Source organism: Trichogramma pretiosum, unplaced genomic scaffold (genome assembly GCF_000599845.2).
Source record: "Trichogramma pretiosum strain Unisexual culture from Peru unplaced genomic scaffold, Tpre_2.0 scaffold20, whole genome shotgun sequence".
NCBI lineage: Eukaryota > Metazoa > Arthropoda > Insecta > Hymenoptera > Trichogrammatidae > Trichogramma > Trichogramma pretiosum.
Genome location: NW_019641696.1, coordinates 1,468,118 through 1,480,560, shown reverse-complemented (window position 1 = coordinate 1,480,560; position 12,443 = coordinate 1,468,118). Strand labels below are relative to the sequence as shown.

At 39.7% G+C, this 12,443-nt stretch overlaps 2 protein-coding genes across 5 annotated transcripts; one reads left to right on the top strand and one right to left on the bottom strand.

The window, feature by feature from the left end:
• Positions 1–535: 535 nt before the first annotated feature.
• Positions 536–6,944, top strand: LOC106656527 (nuclear distribution protein nudE-like 1). 3 transcript variants are annotated; one of them, XM_014377540.2, is made up of 8 exons: positions 540–1,812; positions 2,277–2,558; positions 2,644–2,934; positions 3,008–3,144; positions 3,214–3,408; positions 3,857–3,981; positions 5,256–5,329; positions 6,098–6,158. In XM_014377540.2, exons 2-8 carry the CDS (start codon positions 2,467–2,469, stop codon positions 6,156–6,158), a joined length of 975 nt encoding a protein of 324 aa, XP_014233026.1. In that variant the 5' UTR covers positions 540–1,812; positions 2,277–2,466. The 3 variants fall into 3 exon arrangements, with proteins under 3 accessions (XP_023317898.1, XP_014233026.1, XP_014233025.1); XM_014377539.2 differs by having other exon boundaries at positions 543–1,816; positions 6,098–6,944; XM_023462130.1 differs by lacking the exons at positions 5,256–5,329; positions 6,098–6,158 and adding an exon at positions 4,226–4,475 and having other exon boundaries at positions 536–1,816.
• A 93-nt stretch (positions 6,945–7,037) lies between these two features.
• LOC106656471 (histone H3.3) lies at positions 7,038–9,355 on the bottom strand. Of its 2 annotated transcripts, none has more exons than XM_023462135.1 (3): positions 9,125–9,355; positions 8,012–8,155; positions 7,038–7,917 (listed from the first exon to the last, which is right to left on the bottom strand). In XM_023462135.1, the coding sequence occupies exons 2-3, from the start codon at positions 8,137–8,139 to the stop codon at positions 7,635–7,637; spliced, it is 411 nt and encodes a 136-aa protein (XP_023317903.1). In that variant the 5' UTR covers positions 8,140–8,155; positions 9,125–9,355; the 3' UTR covers positions 7,038–7,634. The 2 variants fall into 2 exon arrangements, with proteins under 2 accessions (XP_023317903.1, XP_023317901.1); XM_023462133.1 differs by having other exon boundaries at positions 9,119–9,351.
• Between the last annotated feature and the right edge of the window lie 3,088 nt (positions 9,356–12,443).

Below are 12,443 nucleotides of genomic sequence, written 5' to 3'. Positions count from 1 at the left end.
AATTTCACTCGCAGCAGACACAATAGTCTGGGTCATTTCGATTTAATACAATGATCGACGAGCATTGGTTCCAAAGAAAAAAAAAGAACCGCAGCACCAATACATAACGAGATTAACGTCACGCTTTTAAATAACGACGATCGAGAGACTCGCCCCATTAACGCGTGTATAGCAGTAGGTACATCCATTTATCACCAGGCAAAGAGGGACCTTATAATAATATTCTGCGTAATCGATGCGCGTATTTTATACAGAAAAAAATTGTTTCAATAAAGCCAATACTTCAAGTCTGCGAATAATTGAGAAACATAGGCCGCCGTCGCGCGCGCGCGCGGAAATTGCTCCATTCAAACGAGACACGTTCATTCATATAGTAATTCGAACATCGCGGAGCGAAGTACGACACGTAACGCCATCTGTGGAATCGACTCGACGCTACTAGCTAGCCTCGTCTCTTGCTCCGAATTCGAGCGAGTATCGTGCTCGACTTTCGGAGCGTCGTTATGTATCATGAAATACGTATATAGCGGTACACGGCGCGGTTGGCTATACTTTTATATTGCGCCGTGTCTCGCGAATCTGCGATCTCTCAACGTTTGCGCTCGCAGAAGCAGCAGTTTGCTATAATCACGAAGCTTGGCGCATTCGCCGAAGGTAGCAGCACCTCGCGTATTATACGCATACATAAGTAATCCGCCTCCATTTTCTAAGCTTTCGCTCGCTTCGTATATAATACTCGCGGGGCCTGTGTGTGTGCGTGTGCCCGCGATAATGTGACACATCCATCGCGTATGTGTGCAGATATGTTTGTGTTTTTGTATATGTGTGCTGCTGCTGCTGCGTGAGCGTAATGTGTAACAGTAGAATCGCTGCTGCTGCTCAGCCAGCCTCAGGCACGCTTATACTCGCGACGACGCGATATTTATCAGTCGTGTGTTGGCATTAGCATCCCGACGAACGAACGATATTTCGTGGTAACGTTCGCTGCTGCTGCGCGTCTGTTATTCAGCCGCGAGAGGCTCCGAAGTGTGCGAACGAGAGGTGCAGTTCATTAAGATATTGTCGAGTGACGCTCTCGATTCATCATCGACGCGTAATTTCTCGCGCGTGTGTCATTCCTCGTTTTTTTGCTGCTGCTGCATCGTTTGCTCCTTTTTGTGTTGCTGTCTCGATGTGCGCGCATCCATCCGTCCGTTTGACGTAGTTTGCTCTCTCGAGAGGACGTGAATTGATTATCAGCTGTGTGCGGTGACAGGCAGAGGCATAAGCGTTGTGAAAAAAAGGACATTGGGGCAATTTCCTTCCCGTTGAAACCTTTTGCAACGATTTATTTATGATATATACATTTTATAGCAGAAATCGTGTGGCTATCGTTGTATAATGTATAAAAAGTGCTTCGCTTGTTGGAAGCTCATAAAGTAGAGCCTATATATCGATCCCTCTCTCTCTCTCTCTCTCTCTCTCTTGCTCTCTTATATACTGCGGGTAGGTAGGTAGTCCTATACCTATACACCTGTGTGTTATACCAATCGACTATCGTTCGACGTTTACTAAGGTTGCGTTAGCTTATAATATATACTATATATAGTCTGTGCGTGAGTTTCTGTCTGAGTGTGCATGATACATTCTCTCTCTCTAACCCACCTTCTCTGGTGAAGTACTACAATTGCTGCTCTGCGTGCTTGACTGTCAGCATTACTACTACTACTACTACACACGCATATATAAATAAAATATATACATATTGCTGCTGCGAGGAGCAACTAATACAACGACGTTCGGCAGCTACTCCATAAAGCATACTTTTATAACGTAGGTGAGTTTGAGATCTGTTTACACCTTTCCCTGTATATATGTATGCCATCGTCCATCCTCTCACATACCTTAACACATCTTCGGGCTTTAGTATTTATTATATATTTATCTATGTATTGGAATACATCTCGCGTGTGTCTCATGCGCGACCTGCTGTGCCTCTCTCTTTTTTTCTCTTTTGCGGCCATCGTTTCGAAAGTGACTCATACAAACACCGCACATGCCTTACGAGACATCGGTATACATTACTATGACTCTCGGGCCTACTAAGCCCCTGCTGTCATAATTATTTTCCCGATCTTGCGGCCCTGCGCTAATAGATTCTAATCCTTCTTATCTCGCTTAAAGACTCTCGCTCTAATGACATCATTATTTCCTACTAATGCATCTTAAATTCTAAAATTAACTTCGAGTACTTTTTCCGGAGACAAGTTGGTCTCATCCTGTTTTTATTTTCTCAGAGTTATGCGTGGATTTATCTTGACGTGAGCCGCCTGCCTGCAGTTAAGTGCCACCACCGCTCTCGCTCACTCTGCATCGACACATATATATAGCTGCATCTCGACAACCCCGAGGGGATTGTGCAAGAAGAAGAGGAAGAATATTGTATATTTTTATCGTCGACTTTTACAAAACAAGCAATAATACAACATGATGGAGGTTGACTCGTCGACGCCTCAATTCAACAACAAGGATGACGAGGTCCAATACTGGATGGATCTTGCGCATCAGCTGCAACAAAGGTATTTTTATCATCATTTCGGTACACGCATTATCTTCGTATTTCTGAAGTTACTTGACGATCGGTTCTCATAATTTTCTATGCAGGAAAGACGATGTGGAGCGAGAACTCGAGGAATTTCAAGAAAACTCACAACTCCTAGAGAAAGAATTGGAGGCATCGCTCGAGCAGGCCGAAAAAACGAATCTAGAACTGCGCCAAAGAAATAATCGATACGTCTCAGAGATCGAGCAATTAAGGAGCCGCCTGGACCAACACACTATCGATTGCTCTGTATTTCAGACCAGGGCTCAAGAATTAGAAGTACAAAATAATCAATTACTCAAATACGTCAGAGAGCTAGAACAAAAAAATGACGATTTAGAAAGAGCCCATAGGTTAGTTTTAAATGCAGCAAAGTATTTTCGATAATTTTAACAAGTTTTTAACTGAATCTTTTTTTTGCAACAGGGTAAGCAAAGTCACAGAAGAAGAAATGGAGGCTAAATTTAATTCTGCTATTGAAAAGACTGCACTTTTAGAGTCAGAACTAGATGAAAAAGAAACACTCAGAGCTACCATTCAACGATTAAAAGATGAAATCAGAGGTAAACTAATAATTATTCTTTGTTTCATAGACCACAAGCAATTATTTAAACATTTTGTTCTTTTAATAGATTTAAAGCAAGAGTTAAGTATTCAAGTTCGGCATCAAGCTGATAATGACAAATCTGCTGCTGTTGAAAAGTCGCGGAATTATATAGATAGTAATAAGTTGTTAGTTGAACTGGAAACTCAAACTCCACCGGCCAGCCCAATGAATGTTTCTACAAATCTACCAACAACAAATGTAACCTCATCTCCAATGAAAAGTAAGATGCGTAATGCCTTCCGTAAAACAAAGTATTTTTTCGTGCCATGTACAAATATGAAAATGAAAAAGCAGCAGACCAAAAAGTCTAAACCAAAAGCTCTAATATCTGATCAATCAAGTTTTTATGCTTCTGTGCCTCCAATTCTTAACAAACCAAAGTTACTTTTTTTGTAGTAATAATGAATACTCTATGTACAAATCTCGAATTCTTCCAGTTCTTTTTAAAATATTAGAATAATTTTCTAATATTTCGAAATTTCAAAAGAACTAAATTAACTCCTAAAAATACATACTAATGTAAAAGATATATTTTTTCATTTGCATATAATAAAAATAATAATTAAGGTATACTTTCTTTTTTTTATCTTTTTTTTTGCTTGTTTTGTTGTGTTGTATTAATACCTTAAATTTTACTTTTTTGTAATTATTCTTATTAATTGTGATAGTTGGAAATGGCATGGGAGGTGTGAATGGTAACAATATCAACAATAATATCAATCAACCTCCTTTGGCGCCATGTACAAGAATACTGGCTATGAACATGATTGGTGACCTCATGAGAAAAGTTGGGGTGAGTGAATTTATAAATATTTCAATATTTAAAATCATTTTTTTTCAAATGCATGCAATCGTTCAAGTTCAATACACATCCCATATGACTCAATTTCTGTTCTGATATTTCCACAAAAAAATTATTTCATTTTAAATAGTATAAAAGCAATTTTTCATAAGGTACAATAACAGTTCACCTAGTTTACTAATGTATTCAAAAAACACTATTGTGAAACATGTACTGTAGCCTAGTTTATTGATAGATTGACAGATGGGTCTGCATGGAATGTCACAAGGTGAAATGTACTTGTCCAGGGGGAAAAAGTAGACAGTCCAATACACAAAATCTGACTACAACTCATTGTCAGACCAACAGTTCTTGATGTTCTTGAAACGATTGTATTCAAATTATTTCTCACAATGCAGGTTTTAATTTTGTTTTTCATCAGTTTTTTGATTACTCAACAATTTTTTATCCTACTCATTGTTATTATTAATACATTATGTACCATTAATTTATGGTTATCCCACATTTCTACACTATTATCTTATCATTTTCTATGTTGGTGAAGGTTACTATTACCATTAATTTCTACTTACAAGGAGAGCTTTTCAGGTGCGGGTCATGGATTTGCTCCAAAATTTTTTTGCAGTCTCCTGGTACCCAAAACTGAAGCTCTCTGTGCTTAGTTTGATCCAATGGGCCTTAAGGCCCATTTTGTAGAGGATTTTCCACATTATAAAAAAATCTTTGTTATTTTCTATATCGAAATAGAAGTACTCAAACGAAAAAATGGGACGATCAAAAGTCTTAAAATTTTTCAAAGAATCTGCTTGAATTTTTTCAGGATTTTTGGGGCCATCTATCACTTAATTCAAGAGGCCCAAATTTGACGCTTTTTTTAGTAGATTTTAGGACTTCGTAAAGAGAGTGGTAGATGGTCCCAAAAATTCTGAAAAAATTCAAGCAGATTCTTTGAAAAATTTTAAGACTTTTGATCGTCCCATTTTTTCGTTTAAGTACTTCTATTTCGATATAGAAAATAACAACGATTTTTTTATAATGTGGAAAATCCTCTACAAAATGGTCCCTAAGGCCCATTGGATTAAAGTAAGCACAGGGAGCTTCAGTATTGGGTACCAGGAGCCCGCAAAAAAATTTTGGAGCAAATCCATGACCCGCACCTGAAAAGCTCTCCTTGTTAGTTTATTCAATTTGAATAGAGTCTAAACTTACCTAGCTTATTACAAGTAATTTTTATAATTCTAATGTAAATTTCTTTTTTTTAACAGGCATTGGAAAATAGGCTGAGCACTTGTAGAAATAACTCTTCAAGAGAAGATCCGACTGTGCGTGACCTCTACAGGTAACACCAACGTTATTGAAACCAAGTGTTGTGTTAGCTTTCAGTTTTAGTTTAATCATTAGTATTATGGTTTTTTTGGAAAAAGAAACCATGTACCTAAATATTTACGTGGTCATGTATGTAACAAAATGATGTGATTTATAAATTTTACATTTATAAGTTTTTCATTGAGATTACTTACAGATCTTTGTGGTACATGGTTTAACATTGAATACTTATTCATGCATCTGACTATTAATTTCCTACGATTAATTTTATTTCAATTCCATTTGTAGCACTAATAGTTGTAGTTGTACAGAATATTGACTTTAAAGCGCATTTTATAGTAAGCATTTCTATGAAAATGAAAACAAAGCAATAAATCCGCAGTATAATATTATTAATTTAATTTTTAACTCAATGTACAATTGAAAAATATATGTACCTGAGTTTCAAATTAGTTATAGATCTGACTAGAAAAATTTTATTTAATTAATATCTCAATTGAAAAATAGTCTAAATGAACAATGTAAAAGCAATAACTACTTTAATGTACAAAATATAAAAAATTCATCATTCTTAGCTGGCTTCTAAAATAATGATGAAATAAATACAAAAATAGTAATATGATTTCATGTAATTTTTTCAAGAGAGGCTGCACCTTTATGTTTTGCATGACATGCTTTCGTTTTGTTCTTGAAAACTATTCATGTATCTGTCCATGTCAAAAATTGGTGTTATGAATTGTGGTATTCTATAAATTGATATTCCATGTCTGTTTTGCATTAGGAATAGAAGGCAACCACGAACCACCACGGCAGTAGGGAACAACAACCATATAAGATATTAAGCGCGTTAAAATCCGAAATCTCATCATCCTCATAGGAAATAAATTATGATTTGTTCATGTTCACTCGCGCCAAAAGAAAAATTTCTCTAATTGTATATTGTTACTGTAAAAATATGATTTTTTTAAAAATCTTAATAGATGTTTGTTGTAGGCAATCAAAAGATTTGCATTGTAACTTTTGTTAAAATTTTCGGAAAACTGGCATTTCCACTTAACGACAACGCCTGTGTTTTAGTTGTAAAATTCCAAATAATTTGGTAATACATAATATGTATCAGCTAAAACCACAAAAAATATTTTGTAAAATGCGTTGGGAAATTTTATTAATTTTTCAATTATGTTCGCAATGCTTAATCGAATGGTTATATGATAAATTAGACAGAGTGCAAATGATTTCTTTACCTCGTTTCGTACGATCACGTTGTAGAATCGACTAAGAATGCAGTTTATTAGTATAACTTTCTGTAAGACTATTTTATAAAAACGTAAAAATAGTTTTTAGTTCTCTTGATAATTGATAATGGAGCAGCCAAAAATTATAGTTAAAAGAATAAACTTGTAAACATGAATTATTTCTGATAACTAGCAATTGTATATAGATAGAAACTATAACTCGATAAAGAAGTGAAATGTATTGAAAACTGTAAATTACAAGCAAATCGGAATCACATCACTTTGTTAATGGAAGAAAATTATTTTCATGTAGAAATATATTTAAATACGCATTGGCTAATAAACATTTTTGTCTCTTTCTAAATTGAAAGAAACAATTAATTGCATCTTAAATCTGAATCATTTCATCAATATCCTTGAACTGATAAATGTTGATTGTTTGGGTTAAAATAAAAATATGTATTTTTTAGCATTACCTTTTATTTATTTATGAAACGCATATCTTACACAAAGAACATTGATTCATATAGTCCAGGTTCAGTGCTGTAATTTTTATACAGTCATTTTTTTCATGTCAAATTACACTATAAAAAGAGATCTTATGTTCTATAAGCACGTGTTTAATGAGTGCTTTTTATATATATTAACATGTATAAGCCACCATCGTTACACATACATTTAAATAAACATCTTGGTTAAATACAAATAATAAATTTTAACAAATGATTTTTTATGGAATTAAAATTCCAAGCATTATGGATAAATTTATTTTGAGTAAAATAAAATAAACAAATTGCAAAAACAACAATAAGTTTTGATGATACGAGAAAGAATACAAACACATGGAAGATATATACTAAAGAGAAAATTCAACGAAGATGATGGTACAGTTTGAAGCTAGGTCTTTTTCTTTGTTTAAGATGCTAAAGGTTAGGGGGCTTACATGATAATCTACACAACACAGTAGGTGGACTTAAATGAATGTGCATTCTCATCCACTATATATAATAATTTTAAGATCAAACTATGATTAATCATTATATAATATTTAAATATAATTAGGTTTATATTGAGATGCATAATTTAAGCACGCTCGCCACGAATTCGTCGGGCCAGCTGAATGTCTTTCGGCATGATGGTCACTCGCTTGGCGTGGATGGCGCACAAGTTGGTGTCTTCAAAGAGACCGACCAAGTAGGCCTCGGACGCCTCCTGGAGGGCGCCGATGGCCGCGCTCTGGAAACGCAGATCCGTCTTGAAGTCCTGGGCGATTTCACGCACCAGACGCTGGAAGGGCAGCTTCCTGATGAGGAGCTCAGTGGATTTCTGGTAACGACGGATCTCACGAAGAGCGACGGTACCGGGCCTGTTGATCGGAAACAAAGCAGAGAGTTAGCACAACGTGGCACAACCAAGAAAATATGTATAATTTTTTTAAATCACGTGGTTAAGACGCTTACCTGTAACGATGGGGTTTCTTTACTCCTCCGGTGGAAGGCGCCGATTTACGGGCTGCCTTGGTGGCCAACTGCTTCCTGGGAGCTTTTCCTCCGGTGGATTTACGGGCTGTCTGCTTGGTACGGGCCATTGTTCAAGATTGAAATCTGTCGTAGAAGATTTGAGAGTTAGTGAATGATATTTTCTGGAGCTCAAGTACGTCTGTACTGTAGCGAAGTCCGAAAGGCGATTGACAGAATAGCCGCTACACACGAGGTAGGTTAAAAAACTGACGCACGCTTGCTTGCTTGCCGCGAGATGTTCGAGAGGGGGGGGGACAACGCGCGAGAGAAGGGGGACTATATGCAGTACGAGTACGAGCGAGACAGACAGAGTGCAGAGCAGAGCGGAGAACAGCCTCCCCCTTGACTCAGCCGAGCGCATGCGTCGCGTATTATAAACAAAGGGAGGGGGCAGCGGACGGAGGAGAAAGCCTCTAATAACAGACGGCCAACAGACTCGCGGGAGCAGACATGCGCGGAATCGGGCCGAAATTCGTTGACTGCGGCGCACTACCTGCTGCTGCTGCACAATACAATATGTGCTGCTGCTGCTGTGTATACGAACGAGAAGTAGAGGAGGATGATTGACTCTATATAACGAGGGAAATCGTCCTAGGCTGGCTCGCGCGAGCGCTTACGGATTAGAGTCCGCGGAACCGATATGCGCTCGCTCGGCGCGAGGTGGTGCATCTCGGCTCGCTGACACGTCTTCGACCAGGATGTGTCTCGACGAGGGTGTCGCGTTATTGACATCGGCGAGTTGAACCACGAGGAGCTTTTGTTATAAAATAATTTCGCGACACGTGCGAGAGCGGAGGCTCTCTCTCTCTCTCTCTCTTTCAAATTCAACAAACGGTAGATACGTATTTCGTGGCACACAGCACACGAAACGGCGCAAACAAAATGGAAGCCGACCAGTGCGAGAGCTGTGACTACGAAACGCGCCGCGACGTTTCGCCTCGTCGACGTCGTCCACGAGGCCCGGGATCGTCCTTGATAGCACGAGGGGGTGGTCGGTAACTCGATCTCGACGATGATGTATAATGTGGACACTGGTGCTCGACTTACCTTTACCTGTGGATGATGCGTTGACGGAGAGCCACGAGTTGGGACGGTAGACGCGTCGTTTCCTTCACTTGGTTGGCAGTGGACTGACGACACGTATGTTCGTGTGTGTACGTGTGAGGCGCTCCGAGAGTCTCTCTCTCTCTCTTCTCTCTCTCTCTCTCTCTCTCTCTCGCTCTTTCGTCGCGGTAGCAGCAGACCTATATAGTTATGTACACACAATAGTAATCTCTACTGTATATGTACTCGTACTCGAGGGCTGCTGTTGCCGATGCTCGTCGTCGTGTGCGTGCTCGCGAGTGTTGAGGTCTTCGTCGGCCGCCCGACCCCCACTCCCCCCGGCCGCTTCGCTTCGTTTCGCGCGCGCGGATATACCTGACGACGACGTGCATTACCTCGTACACATATAGATATATTATCTAAGGGTAAAAGGGATATTGCGCCGCAAAATTGCAGCGAGAGAGGAGAGCGTTTTCGAACTTGGCTCCTTCGTTTCGTGCGTATGTACAGTAGCGTGATGGGCTGTGGCTGGCGCGAAAAGCTCGCGGGCCGTATAGGCGCAAAGCTGCTTTCGCCAGTAAAAATTGGAAAATTGTCGTTGAATAAATTGTACCGAGTACGCAGTTACGAATGACGATATTGATCGATATAGCATAGACATTATCATTGTTATTATTATTTTTCTTGAGATTTTCTCGAATTTTCCTTCGAGTCGTCATCTCGTCCGCGCGTAATAAAACAAGTACGTTTACTTTTGTAACATATGGTCGGTGTAACTACGACGTTACATTATTCATTACATTAATACGCAGGCAGAAAAGGCTCGCTCGCTTTGATCGAGCATACATGTAATTGTAGCACGTCCATGCGTCATCGTGACTTTTTGTTAGGTTGTCTCTTGTAATAATAATAATAATAATAATAATAATAATATACAACTGCAGCTATACATACACGCCACGCCTGATGACGACCGTTCGCAATTATGTTTATTATTGCATGCATATAATATAAGAGATCTCGAACATGATCGGAAAAGGCTGCCGCCGACTTTTTTGGCGCGGGTGGCGGAGCGGGGAGGAGGAATAGCTCGCGGGAGTTAAGACATACGCGCAGGCGCTGCTGCAGCTATAGCTTTAATGCACCGCCGCGCCGCCGAAGCTGGTCACTGGTGGCGGCGGTGGTGGTGGTGGGAGGTGTGCACCACTGCAGGGACACATCGTGTGCGCCCGCATGGAGCAGCTCTAAACAGCAGCACCAAGTGGCTTGCATATAGCGCACTGTGCTCGGCGGTACTACGCGTCTGGTGTTGTACGCTCTAGGCTCTTTCTCTCTGTGCAGAGTTGCATCTAACTCGAAAAGCCATTACTCGCGACATAAAGTGAGAGAGAGAGAGAGAGAGAGAGAATATTTTTGGGATAAGCGTCGCAGTAGGGCGTCGTCTCTCTCCCTGCGAAAATTCACGGGGTCTTTTTCCACGTATTTACTTATACGTGTAACAAGGAACAATGGAGGCGATGTCGGGCCACTTGCAATAATATACGTGTATATCTCTCGTGCAACTTTTCGATCGCTCGCTCGAGTTGGGCTCTATACTTGCAGCAACACGCGAAAAAGAGAGAGAGAGAGAGAGAGAGAGAGAGAGAGAGAGAGAGAGAGAGAGAGAGAAAGAAACATCGATCGGACCGCCGCGGCGGAGAGCCTCGCATGGCTCTCCTTTCCAATTTTCAATGCCCGAGTTTAATGTTATAAAGTTGGGTTCATAGCTATCTCTCTCTCTTACTCTCTCCCCCCGTGACTGCGACTCTCTTTCTTTCTCGCTCTCTTTTACGTTGTACGCGAGCTCCGCTGTATGGGCAATTGCAACCCGTCTTGCTGTTATACCGCGCACGGCCCGCGTATCTATCTATCTCTTGTGGTGGCCTATACAAGCACACAGCACATTTATGTATACATACACTCTGGGTCTCTCTCTCTCTCTCTGGATTGACGCCATATTTGTTTCCGCTTGGCTCACTTTTCTTACCTATCTGTCTCTTTCTCTCGGTACGCAAGTACGTGCACGTCCGAGGAGTGCATTACTCATTATTTATGATGGCTTCCAATCTGCGAACCATATGACAATCTTAAGATGCCATATGGATTTTCTATATGCTGTGATGAAAAATCATCGATACGTTATTGTCCAGTCGATGCGTTTCCGAGAACTTAAAAGGGAAACAATAGGAGCGCACGACTTGGCGCTGGGTAATGAGAGCAGCGCGCAACACCTGGTTTTCTCCGAAGTCGAGACAGTTGAGATTAGAACCGTGTTTTCTCTTTTGGATAAATTTACAAACGTTACTTTTCTCGCGTGCATCGTAAAATCATCAAGAACCCTTTATTTTTGATACTTGAAATTTGATCGTGCATCAAAACAATTCGATAAAAATTTACTTCAATAATCATAATAATACTGGACGATTATACATTTTGAAACAAATGAGTTCGAATTTATTTTTAAAAATCTTCCGAGTAGTATTACAGCTTTCGGCTGAACGAATAAAAAACGATTTCTTATCGTATCTCTTACGAAACTTTTACATTTGTCCTTTCCTTTGTCTCGTGTGCTCGTAAGTATGGGTGATCGCGCGCGCACACACACACACACACACACACACACACACAAACAACGACTCGGCGCAGCGACCGTAGAGTGTAATTCCCAATAAAAATTGATTACTTTTATGGACAGTCTCTTGCGCGGAGAGTTTTGATCGTAAAAATATGTGCGTCGTCGAGGATCGGGCAATGACTATATGATAATTTCATTGAGAGCTTTTCTCGATGCGTGCCAACTCACAAGCGAGGTGTCGAGTTGCCTTTTTTTTTTTTGGACGATGCACTACATAAAACGTGTGCGGCACACGGAGTGCTTCTCAATTTTCATTTTTATGTACTCGTTATACGACACCTATACAGGTCAAAGATTCTACGCTACTTATATACACTTTTTTTCTGACACTGTATACCTACAGAAATTCATCAGGCAATTAAAAATCGATTCTCTGTAATTTCAAAGCTAACGTCCATATTCTTTGTGTACTCCAAGATCTTTTACACGTTGTCATCCATTTTCGTAAATCCAACGTAAAATTCAACTCTAATGCTTCGTAGCTACGTGCCGAGATGTTATATTCGCGCTGATAAGAACATCGAGTGAGTTTTTCGAATAACGAGTTACGACTAAACTCAAAGGATTTGCTCGAATCTAAACAATTGGTGCGCATAACGTTTTACGATTATCTAACGTTGTGCAATTAGATAAAATTTGTACAGGCTGGGATTT

Excerpts from the sequence above, each read along its gene's own strand:
- LOC106656527 (XM_014377539.2), top strand. The coding sequence starts at position 2,467 with ATGATGGAGGTTGACTCGTCGACGCCTCAATTCAACAACAAGGATGAC. Across the intron at positions 2,935-3,007 it reads GATTTAGAAAGAGCCCATAG|GGTAAGCAAAGTCACAGAAG; the intron begins GTTAGTTTTAAA and ends TTTTTGCAACAG. Across the intron at positions 3,145-3,213 it reads ATTAAAAGATGAAATCAGAG|ATTTAAAGCAAGAGTTAAGT; the intron begins GTAAACTAATAA and ends TTCTTTTAATAG.
- LOC106656471 (XM_023462135.1), bottom strand. The coding sequence starts at position 8,139 with ATGGCCCGTACCAAGCAGACAGCCCGTAAATCCACCGGAGGAAAAGCT. Across the intron at positions 7,918-8,011 it reads AAGAAACCCCATCGTTACAG|GCCCGGTACCGTCGCTCTTC; the intron begins GTAAGCGTCTTA and ends TCCGATCAACAG.